Genomic DNA, 17,960 nt, shown 5'->3' on the forward strand with positions numbered 1-17,960 from the left:
CAAACTATGGCAACATTTCTTGCAGCACCATGGGGTCATGTATAAATTCTCATTCCCAGTGCATACTAATGTAGTCCTGGATATTCATTCATAAGCAGACTATACAACAGGTTAGAACAAGGCAACATCAGCTAAACGCTGGGAAGGAGGATCTGACTACACCCCAAAGGAAACCGGCGTGACGAGCTGCACTGACTGCAGCCTTGCCGAGCTTGAGAAGACTCATCATGATGCTTCTGTCAGGATTTTGAGTCCTTCCCTGTTCCATTATCAGAGGGGTTCATGGGACTAGGATGGGTTTGCTTAAGTGGGTCAAACTGATGATGGCCTCAAGCTGTTTCCTCAGGACTGGTGGCAAGTAGTAAGGGGAGGGAACAGACCACAGCCGTGACACAGCAAGAGCCCTGCATAACTGTTCCACGGGTCCTGGTCCTGCCAGGAGCTTTTCTAGCACAAGTGGCTTTTTAAGTTAGTTATGAGTCAGCATAGCCCTAAAAAGGGCTGGAGTCACACATCAGCATGTTGAGGGGGGGGCCAGGCAGAACTCAAAGTACAGAGATTTTCATCCTTATATGTATCAAAATTGGGCTCTCTGGGCTGTGGCTTTTTCTAATGGTGCCTTAGTGGCTAAAGCAAAAGAAAACCAAATTAAGAGGGAGGTGTGTCTTTGGGGAGGTTTACACAGGACACAAGTTTGAGGGCGAGGCACAAGGGAAACTTCAGGGGACACAGCAGTCCGAGTCAGTGGAACTGTCTCAGTAAGGATGCGTGGCTTCAGACAAACGGAGGTCCTGAGAAAGGAGAGTCACTTTTGTTTCCCCAACAGTGTAACTGCCCATTAAGTGATCAGGAATTCCTAGGCGCTGGAGAGAAGGGTTATGGAGGGCAGGCAGTTATGCGCCCCCCACCCACCCTAAACACCAAGTAGGTGAACTTGTGATTGTCTAGCTGGGGATCTTAGGCTCATACAGTACAAGGGCAGATCCAGGCTTTGTGAGATCTGAGGGTTATACGATTCGGCAGCCTTCCAGAATACTACAAGAGAAGTACAGAATTATTACGGGCTGCTCCCAGGACCCTGGAAGAGGCCAGAGCAAGTGAGGGGCTCTTGTGCTTAAACTTCATTACCTTCATGGTAAATTCATCTGAGGCTGGTTAGATGCTGGCACACCACAAAGAACTGCTCTATTTCACTTTCAGGCAAGGCTCAAGGGTCAAGCTCCACATCAACTGTTAACCCCTCATGGACATGACGAAGTTAGTCCTCCATAGCCAACCTGGAATACCAAGGATTAGATAGTAGATACCTGGGATTTAGATGAACAGGAAAAGGAAGTTCTGGGCTAGAATAGTAAATGAGGGTCCAGTCCCTCAAAGCTTGGCCTTTATACGCTACTGGGTGGTACTCATATGGCTTCCAGGCAAGTTTTATGAATCTCATTTGTCTAACAGGCATCTGAAGTATAACTTGCCAGAGACACCTAAGTGGTGTGTACTGGCCATTAGAACCTGGGGCTCATGTCCACTGACTCTGTGTTTTAAGGGTGTTCAGTGGGTAGGATTCAGAGATCCTGGGATGTGTTCTAATTTAAAAATATACCCCAGATAAGGCTCTGACAAGGATCCCATGCCTGGGCTTCATGCTCATTCCTGAAATTGGTTTACCTAGTGCCAAGTATGGTTTGCAAAAAAGGTCACAGTGCTCTTAACAGTCAAATTGCAAATTAATTAAACAGATTTAAAACTATGCTGTGGTTCATTACAAAGCTAAACCAATGCTGTGGTTCATTACAAAGCTAGCCATATTTCAGTAAGAAAGGGGAATGACAGCTGTATATTCATGACTTACCTCAAAGCATGCTGCAAGAGAATGAACTACTTGTCATGCTTTGAAATCTCTGCATCAAAGGGGCTCTGGAAGCACAAAGCATCGTCACTTTTTCTCCTAGGGGTTGTCCCCTCGTATACCCAGCAGCGTACTTTACAGAAGACAAATTAACTGAAGGTTTTTCTTTTATTACATCTAAAGAGCTCTACATAAACAGGTAACATTCAATAGGTAAACAATTTTTTTTTCCAATGCATGTAATAAATATTTTCACTTGGTACTTTTATACAAACTGACATTGGTCTACTATACATTTTTAAAAGCCATTTTACTGGTTTGGCATGCGGTATGGAAATTCTAAGAGAGAAAGTTTTAAGGCAATGAATCACAGATTTAAGTTCATGGAATTTATGGTAACTTTTATATCTGTTTATATACATTTTTCCCCTTTGTTAATTAAACAGTTAACAGCAGCACACTCTGGAACCACCAGCTAGTCTCCCTCCCTCTTTCTGAAATCTAAGCTTTGTGTTTTCTTTTAATTAAAAAAACAGAATCCAACATGTATTGAAAAAACAAAATTCTTACTAAAATCTTACTAAAATAATTTCAAATGTGCTTTAAAGTCCTAAAGATCTTGAAGTGTTTTATGTGTTTAAAATTGTTTAAAAACAATGTTCTTTCTACAATTAGTAATTTAAAATTGGGATATATTTCCATTCAGCTTCAGACATTTGACTCAAAGAAATATCTGCCAAGAAATCACATTTCTCAGAAGCTTAAGTATATCTTTTCTAAGTCAGTAATAGAGAATTGTGATAATGTCTAAATTAACAGGAGTAGAAAAATTTTAATGCTCAAAATAAATTAGTCAACCAAGCGTGGCATGGTTAAGGTCCAGATAGTTTTAAAAACGTGTTTAATAATGCCCACAAAGTAATTAAAAGCCACTTCAACCCTGCTAGTCAAACAGCTATTATACTAAAGGTGTGTGTGCGTATACACACACCCCCACAGTTCTGTACAGAAACACAAACATATGCACACCTATTATGAGTGACCAAGGCAAGGGGGATGGTGGTAACTCAACTAAAGATTCTGAGAATCGTCATTTGTCCACAGACAGCATGTCAGTGTTAGCATTGTGCCGGGGTAGGGGGTTGGGTGGGGAGGTAATGATAGTTGGCTAGGGAAAAAAGAAACAACTGTGCTTTAAAAAAGAAAAACTTACAAGATAAAGATGCAGTGCGTTACTCCACTAATAATTACTATGGATCATAAAAGTCTGATTGATTAACATCGGCCATGAGACCAACAGAGTAATAGCTACTACTACTGCAACATTTGAGAGAGTTAATAACTGAAGGGAACAAGCTGCTTCGAGTGGAATGAACTAAAATAAAAAGACAACTAAACGGGTGGTTGCTCCTGTGGAGACATGACCAAAACTACTAGACGGACATTTATTTCTCCCTGTTACCTGTTCTTCCCTTAGATTGGTATAACGCAAGACACTGAGGGAAAATGACTCTCTCCAAAACCGGGCTGAAGAAAGTAGAGGGACGGGTTTTCAACTGGATCATTCAAAGAGTTCGTAATTCAGCATCATACACAAAGTTATTGATCAGAATTCTGAGACCACTAACGACGACAAAAAAGAAAAAAACAAAACTATTCATTTTATCTCAGGAAGCTGAATTAATAGAAACATTTCCTATTACAATGTGAAATAAGAAGCAACTCCCTACAATTTAAGTAATTTCTATCCCAATCTGAATTAGACACAAATTATAATACTATTAGATATTAGCCTAAGTTAACATGGCAATGAGAGTTCTAAAGTGTTTACTCACCATAACACCAGATTCATTAAAAAACTTAACTATTTCCTGTTTTAACTGACAATGAATTTTTTTTTATTGCAAGTTGTTTAGTGACTATAACTCAGCCATGTATGTGTGGAATACACATGCGTAGGGAAGACTATATAACTCACTTGTTATTCACACACACTTGTCTATAAATACATATATACACACACACATATACATATCAATACCAACTTGTTTTTCAAAATTCAAGTCAACAATTTGGTGGCAGAGAGATGCTGTAAAAACAGGTATTTTTAGATGCCACACAGCCATGTAAGCCATTCATTTTATCATACAATTGAAGACACAGCCATCTTGAATTCTAACTGGATTAAAGTAGGTCAGTTTGTTACCACTGCAAGGTTTAAAATATGACAATTTTATACACAAAGGTGGTCCTTCATCAACTCTGAGAACAACTCTGAGAATATTAACAGTTGTGATATAAAAATCCAGTTTGGAAAACTGGTAATCATTATGCCCCTTCTTTAGCTTTTCTGTTAAATCTGCTAAACCTTTCAATCAGATAAAAAATATTTTCGACACCTTCAGATATTACCTGAAGAACATTAATACCTTCTCTGACGATGATTTTGGAACACAAGTAGAATCACTTTTTCCTTCCCTCCAACCCTCACTCATTTCCTGAAAAACAGTTTCCAATATATTTACATGTTCCATTATTAGTAAGGATAGATCAGACTAATCCATGAATTCTTAAAAAAATCTGACTTTCCTATGTCATGCTTGTATTTAAAAAGTGAAGAAAAAAAATAAACAAGATTACTAGGCTAAAAATAAGTACAGTCAGAACCAGAGAATGAAAATGAATAAGGATTAAGCCCATTTTGAATTTCAATTATTTATCAGATGATAGATTTCTACAGACGGACGTGTATGGTGCACTCTATTTTCTGAAGAGAATTTACTTTTAAGGATAATTGACTGTCTGTCTTTCTTTTTTTGAGGTGATGTAGCCTTACCTCTGTCAGCTGCACATGATACCCAACAGGGCTTTCTATGCTATTTTTACTTCCTACTTTGGTATGACGATCTTACAGGAAAATTTGTTACCCTGTGGCCAAAATAGCAGGTGTTCACAGACTTGGTTTAAATACATAATACTGGCAATCCAAATTTAGAATAAAGAACTAGACTAAGCCTACTCCTTACCCAGACAGCTTTACTCCAATCTCTGAAACATATTCTCAGGGGGCATCTAGCAATTGAGAGAGAATATGTGATGGCGAACATGCAATTGGGACAGTTGATAAAGATGCTCATATGTGAATTCAAGACCTTCAAAGCACTTTGAAAGAAGCAGGCAACTGGTTTATCAACTGAATGCAAACTCGGGAGAAGGAACAGCAATGACAGAAAAACACACACAGACACACACACTGAACACACACACCTACAAGCTATGTCCTGAAAATACACAGGGAATGCAGAGCGACAGATGAGACTTATAACTTAAGGCTGAATAAAGTATGCACACACAGAGTATCCAAGTCTGTCATTTTTAGAAAATGGAAATTAAAACTATCCCCCCCGGCCCCCTCCCCACAACAAAGAAAAGCCCACAATTTAAAACTTCATACATGCAATTCCTTTTCTGTTATTGCAAATAAAATAATGCCATTGAAGTAAAATAAAACCAAAACCATAGGACAAACGATGAAAAAAAAATCTTCAGAATCCAGAAAAAATGAACCGAAGGTGGTTTGTGGGTACTTTTTTTTTCTTTTTCTTTTTTTTCTTTTCTTTCCTTTTTTTTTGTTTTTTTTACAAGGGTTTTTTTTTTTTTTCAGACAGGCAGTCTTAGATTTATATACAAAAGTAAAACTGAAAATATAGTTTTGTTCTCTGTACATTTCTTTTAATTTTTTCCCTAAAAAAAGGAAAAAAACCACGCTTGTGTACTTTTCTAAACAGAATAAGGTAAAACATAGCACAAAGTTCTCTTCTTTCTGCCAAGTTCCTTTAATCTGGGGTGGGGATGGGAGCAGCAGGGGCATGGGGATCAGTCCAATGAGATAATGTCTGGTATGATGCCAAAGATGGCTGCCGTGTCCGTGCTGCTCCTGTTCGCGACGGTGTGCCCATGGCTCTCTCTTAGGCTGTTGGAGGATACAAGGCTGCTGTTACTGCCACTACTGCTTCCGTTGGTGGTTGGCAGAGAAGTACTGCCTCCTGCACTTAACTGATCGAGAAACATCTGTGAGGAGGTATATGGAAAAAACCGAGACGAGTGTAAGAGGTCTTGATCATCTGAAACTGCTGCTGCTGCTGCAGCAAGGAGGGAGGTGTTATAGTGCTGAGGAGGAGAAAAAAAAGAAAATAAAGTTAATTATAGTCATAAATTAATACACTCTCTTCTCTCAGCAGAACAAAGTCCTAAATTTAACATATTCTAAGTACCTGGTGTTTCTGAAATATTCAGTAAAACATTTTGCAAAATCAAATTGTGTTATGTAATGATCACATCATTGACCTTTTTTATTTTAATTTTTATTAGCACATCACTGAGACATTTTTGTATCTGAAACTGGGGACGGGGATCAAAATATTGTTTTTTGTTTTAATCTGTACTGCAAGCAATTCTCATAATGCTATTCCTGAAGAGGCATATGCAGGAAAGAGGACAGGCTACTTCCCCTTCTGGAGATATCTGGCCAAGAAATTTGTCAGTCAATATGACCCACTGCCCTGTTTCTTTATAAAACAATACTGGGAACCAGACACTGTATTTAAAATATTCAGGCACAGTTGAAACAAAGGGACGTTTATTTAAAATTTTAAAACCTGAAGAATAACGAGTATAACAACTCTGAATTTTCTAAGGGAATTTATATTCTTTCTCTTGGCTACATATTATACTTTTAAGTATTTTAATGTAGAATTAAAAGAACAATATTTTTTTCATATAACATACCTGATTGTCTCCTGATAAGAAAGGAAAGAAATCTAACCCTGCAGAAGAAAAAATTATTTTAGTTGGGGGGGGAAAAAAAGAGCCTCCCAAATGCCCCAACACTACAAAAATAAAGACAATATCTTAAAAGCTAATTCTAAATTCATTTAGCATTTTATTTAAACAGGAAGAGTTGAGCTGAATGTTTTAGATGCCTCCCACCTCTAGATTACAAAGCCTGGAGTCCACGTTTCAGCAATGGTGTGCACTCCTGGCGACGCCATCGATGGGACTTGGGCCACTGCTGCCCCATTCAAATCCAAACACCAACCCCTTAAACTGACTCAGCACTTTTCACCAAATGCTCTCACTGACTCCCATGAAGTTACCTTTCAATCTAACCTACTCCACACAAGCACCTCATGAGGTATGCAATTATATTTGGTCTCATTTTGCGGATGAGAAAGTTTGAAGTTAAAAGATGTTAAGCAAGTTGTAAGACAGATTTTCTTCCTCAAATTCATTCACTTCCCACTGTCTGTACTGGATTCTAACTCAGAGACTAGAGTGACACGAGAGGGGAAGAGATCCGAGGGAGTGTCTGCTGGCATGGAGGACCAGCTCTCATCCCTGGCTGTAGGGCAGTCACTGTAAGCTGGCTCCTTCCAATTCACATTCTTGTCCACACTGCCCAGTGTGTAATGTGATGAAGAGCAAGTAAACCAACATGAATAAAATCCCTCATTATGATATCTAAACTTGAAGAAAAGTGCAACACACAGATGCAGATAAAAATATGACAACACAAACACTTTGGGGATACCTGCAAAGTGTGGCAGGTATCCCACTCCATTCTTCTTGCCTGGAAACTCCCATGGACAGAGGAGCCTGGCAGGCTATAGTCCATGGGGTCACAAGACTCGGACCCGACTTAGTGACTAAACCACCACGACTACCACCATCTACACTAGAACAGAGTATACCTTAAAGATCTGAAAATGTATAGAACTTCGGTTCTTGACAGTGAGTTTGGCAACGGGCAGTGAGAAACAGGGCTGCACTGACTAACAAAGTAGCTCCTAACCACCTACTGTGGCTATTTAAATTTACTAAGATGAAAGAAAACGAAAACCTGTTCTTTACTCACACTAGCCACATTTAAATGCTCAGTAACCACATGTAGCTTGGCAGCTACTGTACTGGCCAGATTACATCTCCCTAGTTGCAGAAAGTTCTCTTGGACAGAGCTGAAACAGGGTTTTTACAACATTCACTAAGAAGTCACTCAAATATCTCAGCTCCCAAAAATCCTTGCCAGTGACCCTGAATTTTACTGTAGAGAAGGGATGGACAGAAACTTCTATTTTGTGCTTTTGTATTATATTTTCTACAATGAGAAAATATGGCTTTCTGTAATTTAAAAAATGTTCTTAGATTATATGGCTAATATACAGATTATTAAATTATAAAGATACATGACAACAGTAATTCTTTTTGATAATATAAATGACTATTATGAACTCAAAATACATTGTAGAAATGATTATAATGACATTTCAAATCACTTTAAAAGAAGACACCAGGTTCACCAGAACAAAAATTAAAACTTTCCAATGTTTCAATTCTGCATTGTCTAAAAGATAATACAACATAGCTACCCATAATGTATGCTGCATTATAACCAGATTCAGGGAGCAAAAAATAATTTTCATAAATACAAAAATTCAAAGCAACATAAGCAACATACTGGAAATTATTCAAAAGCCACTTGTAGACTACTCTGAAGTACAAAAACCTAAAGATCATTCCTTTATTTTTACCACTGGTAGTGAAACACTGGCTACTGACGAAGGCACTAACAGGAAACAGAGTCTGTATTTATTTATGACCAGAGAATATATTCCTCCACCTTCCTAGATTCCAACCTCCTCTATCCCTGATCTTTCAATCTTTCTTAAACTTGCCCAGAAGAAGACTATATAGATCAAAGGCATTTATAATGCTATATGACAACACATAAGAATGGGTAACTCACCTTGTAAGTCATAAGGCATGGGTGTCATGTGGAAAGGATGTCTGTAGTCTTGGATGAGGGATGTGTTAATATAGCTTGTGTCTACAGCAGGGAGGCTTGGGGTGCGGGACACTGGAGATGCTTGATGTGGAAGACTTAGTATGCTAGAAGAAAAAAACGGTTTGCAAAATTTTCATGAGTCAGTTGAACTTGAGTTTAATAAAAGGGCAGAATCTCACAATGAGTCCCAGTTTATGTGCTGAAAATAAAAACAAAAGCAAAGCAATATATAATTTAGATTACCATGATCATTAGGAAATAATTTGTATACTTATTAGCAGCTTTCAGAGGCTATAAGGAAAAGAAATGGATGCAATGGTATCCAACATTCATAAATCACATGCTGTCTTTGGAACATCATCTATACTTTTAGAATGCAGGCCAAAGGCATAGTTGAGCCACTTCAATGAAATGTAAGTGAAAAGTACAGCAGACAAAATTCTAAAACCTTTAAAAAATAAGTACTAAGGTGTTGGCAAGTAAAAAGAATAGGTAAATCCTTGCAAAGAAAACACATCGAACAAGACTAGGGGAATGAAGAAGCAATCTGAGCAGTGAAGAGTTAACAGCTGGCCCTCAGACTTGTAAGATTTATGAGAATAAAAACTAGGTACTCTTTATCTTGGAATACCTAATGCCCAGCACAGTCACGAGGAACGCTGTTTGCATAAAAGGTCTGCTGAATGAACGAAGGCTGCAAGACAAGGAGTAGAGATCCTCCAAAATGAACAGGTGATGGAGCGTTTTTAAAGGGAGGATAGTATAAATGGAAAAAGAAAAAAGAACAAAGAGAGGGATTCTGGGAGAATAGAGGGAAATGTTTAAGTAGCTGAGTAGTTAAATATTTTTTTTCTTTACCAAAAATTAATGAAAAGCAAAACGGAGGCAGTAATAAAGGAAAAAGGCAGAATTAAAATGATTTTGAAATGAAAAAGGATTCTCATAGTCCTGTGTGAAATCATAAGGGCCATATTGCTATCCCAAGCATGTAAGAGGCAACAGATATGTTACAGAAAACAGAGAGAGACAGAGGCTGTCTTTTGCATTTAAAAGTTCATGTAAAGCGCTGGGGGGTATGGAGATGCAATTTCAGTGGTAGAGAATCTCTCTAAAGATGCCAAGCAAGGCTGGGTTTCCAGGAACAGTGTTCTAGTTATGATGTGCTACCTTGTTTTTATGAATGGGATATGAAGTATAAAATATACTCTCATCCACCTCATAAAATTGTTTTGTCTAATGGAAACTTAATTAAACTTCTTACATCTACGGAAAGTACCATTTTCCATTAGCTATTTCCTCTGACAATACTCAAGGGATTATAAAGGATTACAAGAGAGACAAAAGCAGTTGAAACGCTAGTCTTTGAAAAACATCTTGGTATACCAAAGAGCAAAGGAAATTTCTGGAGGAATACCAAACACTCAGTGGCTGAAGACAGCAAAATATTTTACATTTACTAATGTTTGCTTCTTTCTATTTCCTGGCTGGCTCTTTTATCTTCCAATTTTGTGATAATATTCTAAAATGATTTCCCCCTTCACACTGCACAATAACAAATCCAATATGTTGGGTTTAGGTTTCTATTTATAGGCTAGTCATTACTGAAAAATGGTCACTGGTATTGAATATGGTGTTATCCTTCTAAAAAAAAATCATAAGCTTTCAGGTTGCTTGTTTTTAAATCTGAAAATAGAGAAAGGTTTGGCATTTGCAAATACTCTATCTGGGTTCAATTAGTCACTGGGAAGCTCAAGAAGTAGTTAATGCATCTAATGTAATTTCCCAGACATAATAAACAAGCTATTTTTGGAGAAACAGCACAGCAAAAATTCAAAGAAGAAATATTAGATTTCTAAACACTCAAAATATTTCCTTTAAGGAAAAATGTTTACATATATATGACTACTATCAATATCCGAAAGAGTAGAACTTATATATATATAAAAAATGATGTACTTAATCCACAAAATATTTATACATCCAGATTTATGAAATAAATTTTAATAGTGCTATAATGGCATTTAACGTAATAAAATAATAATGTGTTTTTGGTCATACTGGAGGGCTACGGTCCATGCATTCGCAAAGAGTCGGATATGACTGAGCAACTGAGCACATGTTAAATATAGTATAGTCACACCATTTAAAAATATGTATTTAAGTATAAATTAGCCCACCAGGCTCCTCTGTCCATGGGATTCTCCAGGCAAGACTACTGGAGTAGGCTGCCATTCCTTCTCCAGGGGATCTCCCGACCCAGGGACTGAACCCTGGTCTCCTGCACTGTAGGCATCTTAGCCACCAGGGAAGCCCCGTAAGTATATATATTAAATATAAAATCTAAAATAAAATCTTAGAATCAAAATTCAACAGGTATTTGTTCTAACTATGCTGCTTTTGGTAATCTGACTCCCCACAACACCCCCAGATTTTAAAAAGAAGCTGGTGTAATAACAAGGTCAGGCTTGTTGGATAACAGCTGTCAAGGTAGGCTGCAGCAGAGGTGAATGTTTATAAAGTAGAATATAAAGTAGAATTAGTGTTTAAATACCCATTTCATTTAGAATAATGATACTGCTTTTAATATCTTTATTCCCATCTGTATGATGAGATAAGCTACTCTAGAGAAACATCAACCTGTGTAACATGTTTGGTTGTATTATAAAGATTCCTGAAATAGCCAGAGTCCTCTAACAAGAGAGGAGCTACATTTATCACAATTGTACTCTTTTAATGTTGAAACTTCAACTTTCATGTAACTACAAATATACTTAAATAGAAGATCTTTTTATTTCATCAAACAATATCAAGCCTGAAAATAATCTGACTGCAAGCATCAAAGTACCTGTTCTTGGTCTGGTGTTAGCTTTCCCTCTTAAACCTTGAAATCTGTATCAATGCTTTCTGCAGACTTTCCTCCTCTCACTTAAATTCTTCCTTCAGGCACTAGTTTGTTGGAATATTTTCTAAATAGCTCCTATTCAATTACATCACGCCACATAACTCTCCTGACACATACCTAAAAGGGGTCACATCTATTCTAGATTCACCTTTTGTGTGCTACAACTGTGCCTCAGCAACACAAGACGCCCTTTGCTGAGAATCTCCGACGTGTCTCAAGAGACTAACAGTCTTTTAAGAGCATGGCTACAGAGTCCGCTACTTATTTTACCATCCTCTTCAAAATGTTAAACTCTTTAAGGTTGGGCCTGTACTAACTCACTGTATTACCACTTACGTTTAGCACAGGGTGTTTTACATAACGCAGATAATAATGTTTCATGAAGTGAACTGAGGCATAACCAAGGTACATTATTATTGACGTGAGACTAATGGAAGTATGGGAAATGAGCCTGCAAAACAGAAAGTTCTGTGTACTGCAGCATAAGTCTTGGGCAACTTTTGTTGCCAGTCTTGCACATTCCGAGGCAGGTTTAAAGCATTTACCTGATACTTCTCTGGGGTCGCAAAGAGTCGGACACGACTGAGCGACTTCACTTTCACTTCTCTGCTTTCTGCTTAACACACTCAAATTAGGGTTAATTTCACAGCATACACTTTTTAGTTTGAGTAAATATTTAAAATCCTATGACCAGCATTAGGATCACCTGAGAACTCATTAAGGCTCAGACGGTAAAAAAAAATCTGCCTGCAATGCAGGAGACCCAAGCTCAATCCTAAACATTTTCTGTTCCTATTCCTGAATCAGACATGGGGGGACAGGAGAACAATGTGTTTTAATAAGCCCTTCAGGTGATTCTGACGCATACTCAAGTTTGAGAAACACTGTATTAGAACCATCTTTTGGTATGATGAATATCATACCCAAGTGACCACTTTAATGCATTATTCCAGCCCCTTAAGAAAAGCAAGAGTTCCAGAAAAATATCTATTTCTGCTTTACTGACTATGCCAAAGCCTTTGACTGTGTGGATCACAATAAACTGTGGAAAATTCTGAAAGAGATGGGAATACCAGACCACCTGATCTGCCTCTTAAGAAATTTGTATGCAGGTCAGGAAGCAACAGTTAGAACTGGACATGGAACAACAGACTGGTTCCAAATAGGAAAAGGAGTATGTCAAGGCTGTATATTGTCACTCTACTTATTTAACTTATATGCAGAGAAACGCTGGGCTGCAGGTAGCATAAGCTGGAATCAAGATTGCCGGGAGAAATATCAATAGCCTCAGATATGCAGATGACACCACCCTTATGGCAGAAAGTGAAGAACTAAAGAGCCTCATGATGAAAGTGAAAGAGGAGAGTGAAGAAGTTGGCTTAAAGCTCAACATTCAGAAAACTAAAATCATGGCCTCTGGTCCCATCACTTCTTGGCAAATAGATGGGAAAACAGTGGAAACAGTGGCTGACTTTATTTTTCTGGGATCCAAAATCACTGCAGATGGTGATTGCAGCCATGCAATTAAAAGACGCTTTCTCCTTGGAAGGAAAGTTATGATCAACCTAGACAGCATATTAAAAAACAGAGACATTACTTTGTCAACAAAAGTTTGTCTAGTCAAGGCTATGGTTTTTCCAGTGGTCACTTATGAATGTAAGAGTTGGACTGCGGAGAAAGCTGAGCGCCGAAGAATTGATGCTTTTGAACTGTGGTGTTGGAGAACTTGAGAGTCCCCTGGACTGCCAGCAGATCCAACCAGTCCATCCTAAAGGAGATCAGTCCTGGGTCTTCATTGGTAGGACTGATGTTGAGGCTCAAACTCCAATACTTTGGCCACCTGATGTGAAGAGGTGACTCATTGGAAAAGACCCTGATGCTGGGAAAGATTGAGGGCAGGAGAAGGGGACGACAGAGGATGAGATGGTTGGATGGCATCACTGGCTCAAAGGACATGGGTTTGGGTGAATTCCGGGAGTTGGTGATGGACAGGGAGGCCTGGCATGCTGCAGTTCATGGGGTCGCAAAGAGTCGGACACGACTGAGCAACTGAAGTGAACTGAAGAAATACACTGAGAACAATCCAACTCATTCTCTGTACTGTTTTACAATGGTGCATAACCATTTTATTTGGCAGATCTTTTAATCCTATTTTCAAAATTAACTTTCACAATGACTTTTTAAAAAAAGAAGATCTCGGCACTTACCCTTTATTATTTAGTGGCGATGTGGGAGATAGGGAAGGACAGGTTCTCTTGGCAGATGGTTCTTCCTCTTCTTCATCTGATGAACTGTCTATGGTTAGATCAATCACCTCTACTTTCTTACTTTTATTTGAAGACTGGTGATGAGAAGCCACTTGGTGCTCTAATGTGGAGCTTAAGCATCCTAGGAGGGAATAATTGAAACACAAGGCAAAAAAAGTTCTGTGATATCTCTTTTTTTCCCTCAGCCTATGGATTAGTCTGTCAGTTATAGTTTAGACTTTATCAGTTATAGTTATACTGCTGGGGCCTAAGAAGAAAAAAGCAATCGTGGCTCTGCTCCTCTAAGCTCAAGACTACTAGTATAGATTGTCAAGGATTTCTTTTTTTTTTTTTTAATAATTCTGAGTTAGAGAATCAAAATGTTACGTCCGCCTCACAGTAAAACCAGTCTGAGAGCAAATTCACGTGTTACACATTTACCTGTACATTACCTGATACACTGAGAAATGCTATGGTAATACTTTAGCTTTCTTACAGCAAAAACATACTAGAAGCCAGAGAAAAAATGCAAATGAAAAAAGAACATTCACTAACCTATATCAAGTCTGTTAAAAATTTAAAAGGATACCATTTCAAAAGCATGACTTTACCAAAAAAAAGCTTATTAAATTATGTTACTCTTGAAACCTCATACACAAAAATTTAAAAGCTTGCAAAAGGTGAATTTAAAAAGAGCTTCACTACTTCTGAACATTTTTAATAAGAGTTATTGTGTTATCCATAAATTATTGAATATTCTTTAAAAAAGTTGAGTTTTAATATTGAAAACCAGGCTTTAAAAGAGCAAGGAGACTGCACCATCCCTTTGGAAAACTAACACTCACCATCAACTCCATTGAAAGAGGCAGAAACTTCCTGTACTTCCTTTTTTGATCTCATAGGTGCCCAAGAGCCGTCCTCCTTAAACTGTATTTCATCACAATCTGTACAGTACTTTAGGATTTCCATAAACAAGCTATAAAAAACAATTTGTCCTTTGAATATCACATTCTAAATTAAGACCTATTAGAATTACTGTTCAAAAAACATTCAGACCTATTTTTTGTACAAGTATAAATGAGAAAGTACAAGGTATTATTTGTTCTTAAAATCTAGTTGGTTAAATAGGAAAAGTTACTTATATTATGGTAGGTTTATGCAAGAAAATATTACATAACTGAAAAATGAGGTTTCCAGAGATTTAAAAAAACATAGCATGAGGGGGGGTGGTGAATATTCACAGTAAGTGGGAAGAGGACAAAGAAAGAAAACTCTGTATTTCAAAAACAAAATTCTGTGTGTGAGTGGTATATAAATAGTGGTTATCTCTGAGAGGTAACATGGAAGATATTTATTCTTTTTCTTTAAATGTTTCAACATAATCCAAACTGCCTACAGTAAGCACATCTTATTCGATAACTGTAGAAATACATGCAAAATATGTACTGAAAGATAGAACTCCTTGATAAATACTATGCAGATACTAAAAAATGAGATTTGCCAAAATGTGTAACACGAATGATCAAATTCTTAGGTTATAATGTTAAACGAAACCAAAGGATAAAAAATACTGATACTGTATAATCACAATTATGGGAAAATAAACATCAGAAAATAATACATCTTTTTATTTTCCTGCGTTTTCCAATTTTTCTTTAGGAGTATGTATGTATGTGTGGATATTATAATAAGAAAGAAAAATCCCAATTGATGGGGGCATCTAAAGTTATGTAATATACAGAGTTGGTAAAATATTATTCAATTTATTAGTGATCACTGACATCTCTGAAAAATTAAACATACAATATTTAAGTTACACATTTACTTTCCCCCATATGATTGGTCTGGCACCTTTCAAGCTCTGGGTTACACCTGTATTGCTAAATGCATTCCATTCCTTATGTTATACCTCCTGGCTCCTTTGTTTCCTCAAATACTATAGATAAGATACATTAAGCATTTTGCTAGAGAGCATAGGAAATACCAAGAATGTATTTTTTTCTTTTCACAATTTATTTTTGCTCAGAGGGAAAAAGGAAAAAAAAAAAAGGAGGCTAGAGAATAGGAGAAAATTTAAAAAGACATTTGAAGATGTGTGGAAGGACAGATAAAACACTGGAATGTCAGGGAAAAAAAAATAACTGTTGTGATGCTGTAGATGGAGAAGAAAGACAAAGCCAAGTATTTTAGGGGAAACAGAAACAAAGAGAGCTGCTAGTCAGTGTGCTGGTCATTTTCAGGAGCCCACACAGCAGGAAGTAGGCCCAGATAGTGAATGAAGCACCAGAAAATCTCCAAAAACAGCCCGACTTTTGGTCAGCTTAGGTAACCAGAGTTACGCAATTCTTTCATTCTTCCTCTAGAAAGGTCTGCACGTCTAGGGACAGATGGAGTCATGTTAGGAAAAGGTGCAAGCTACACCCTGCTCAGAACCACTGGTCCTTTAAAATGGTAAACGTCAGGAGGCACTGGCAGTGAGGCATGTGTCTTCAAAACGAGAAGACATAGTTAAAAAGGAAAATGTTCACAATATTAATTCCTTAGAAAAAATATAGATTTCTACGGTCATGAATATTCTAAAAATATATAACTCAGAAACCACTATCTATAGAATTTTAATCCCAAACCTGATGGGTAACAAAACTGTAACAGATGGTTACTATGAAGTACAAGGAAAAACTTTAAATTGACATACCCATCAATAATAAGGTGTTCATATGGGGCCTTCTTATCACAGACAGGACAAACCCAAGTTGGTTTTTTCTCATTCATCTGAATATAAAGAGTTGCATCAAAACACTGCAGATGAGAACATGTAAGGGCCCGACATGGAATTGTCAGCCGCATTTTACCAAGCTTTAAAAGAGGGAGACAAAAGTTAAGTATTAGACAACCGTTGTTAAAAGTTTTTCCTGAAACAAACACAATGTGCATGTATTCTGATTTAAAGCATATTGTGTCTACTTTCAACACACTTCCTGTGAAACATCTACAGGTTAAAAATTACTATTATTTCTTTGGATATTAAAATACAGAAACTATGGAAAATCTACAGCAGAGGTTATTTACCCTCAATTCACAGCTTATAACCCTCAATTCACAGCTTACAGATCCACTTTTAGGGGGAAAGACCATGAATCCCTTGAAATTACACACAAAATCTTATAAATGTGTGCATTTTTCCAGAGAGTGCTTTCACCAAATTCTTAGGGTAGTCCCGAATCCAAAAAAGAACCACTTTACTAGGTACTGGGAAAGGAAAAATGAATGCCTTACTAAATGCTCAAGATACAATCAACCTGATCTCTGAATGAGAGTAATTCACAGGTCAAAACAATAAACACTCCCATGTTTGGCATAATTGCCTAATGGCAGCTCTGAGCAAAGCCAGTTGTTCGCACTCTCTCCCCTCACTGGGTACCATCACAGGCAATTGAACAAACACCTCTGGACCTCTAGCATCTCTGGCATGTTATGAGACTTGCTCTTCTTGCCCTGCAAACAAGTGCTTCTGCTGACACAGGTCGAGTCTGTCCTATGAACAATGAGATCTGCTTCATTTGGCCTGAACTGCTAGCTTTGGCCCAAAGCAGAAAAGCTGTCCCAAGACCTGCCCAGGGAGCTACCATATCACCACCTCCTTGCATGGAGGACACTTCATACAGTTCAGCCAGATAACCACTGCAGGGTCCCCAGAGGTCATAGTGCCCATATAGTATAGAAGTCACCTACTTTCAATAACCATATTTTTTCCCCCTAAATATTAGGAAAAGATTTTCACACATATTTGTGAGCTTGAAAAATATAAAGGTTTGAAAAGTATAAAAGTTAAATAAGAAAAAAAAAAAAAAAGATTCTTGGCTTTGAATTTCAGGGAAATGTGCAATTTCCTAGTCTACCAAGGAAACTGTCATTTGGGGTCCTAAATTATTGTTCTGGCACCAGTGACTTACTGTGCCTCTAGGAAAGGCACTTAACCTTGCCAGGCCTCTCTATCTCTGATAGAACATGGCTTCCCCCTTACTTCAACAGGATGTAGTGATGAAGCATAAACAAGGACCCAGAATGTGCCATCATCTTGAGAAAGGAGAAATGCCAGTGTATAGTATCAGAAGTATGAACAGG

General features: G+C 37.7%; 1 protein-coding gene across 3 annotated transcripts in view; it reads right to left on the minus strand.

Annotated features, from left to right (window-relative positions):
- Positions 1-1,995: 1,995 nt before the first annotated feature.
- The window catches only part of PIAS1 (protein inhibitor of activated STAT 1), a 126,314-nt gene continuing 110,349 nt past the window's right edge, over positions 1,996-17,960 (minus strand). For 2 of the 3 annotated variants that reach the window (XM_006052079.4, XM_006052080.4), the window contains exons 9-14: positions 16,531-16,691; positions 14,681-14,811; positions 13,797-13,977; positions 8,649-8,791; positions 6,635-6,672; positions 1,996-6,016 (exon numbers count right to left, since the gene is read on the minus strand). In XM_006052079.4, coding sequence (XP_006052141.1) covers positions 5,723-6,016; positions 6,635-6,672; positions 8,649-8,791; positions 13,797-13,977; positions 14,681-14,811; positions 16,531-16,691 — 948 coding nt within the window. In that variant the 3' untranslated portion in view covers positions 1,996-5,722. The remainder of the gene's footprint in view (positions 6,017-6,634; positions 6,673-8,648; positions 8,792-13,796; positions 13,978-14,680; positions 14,812-16,530; positions 16,692-17,960) is intronic. The other variant, XM_025296264.3, reaches the window with a different exon arrangement.

The sequence above is a fragment of the Bubalus bubalis genome, chromosome 11 (genome assembly GCF_019923935.1).
Source record: "Bubalus bubalis isolate 160015118507 breed Murrah chromosome 11, NDDB_SH_1, whole genome shotgun sequence".
Classification (NCBI taxonomy): Eukaryota; Metazoa; Chordata; class Mammalia; order Artiodactyla; family Bovidae; genus Bubalus; species Bubalus bubalis.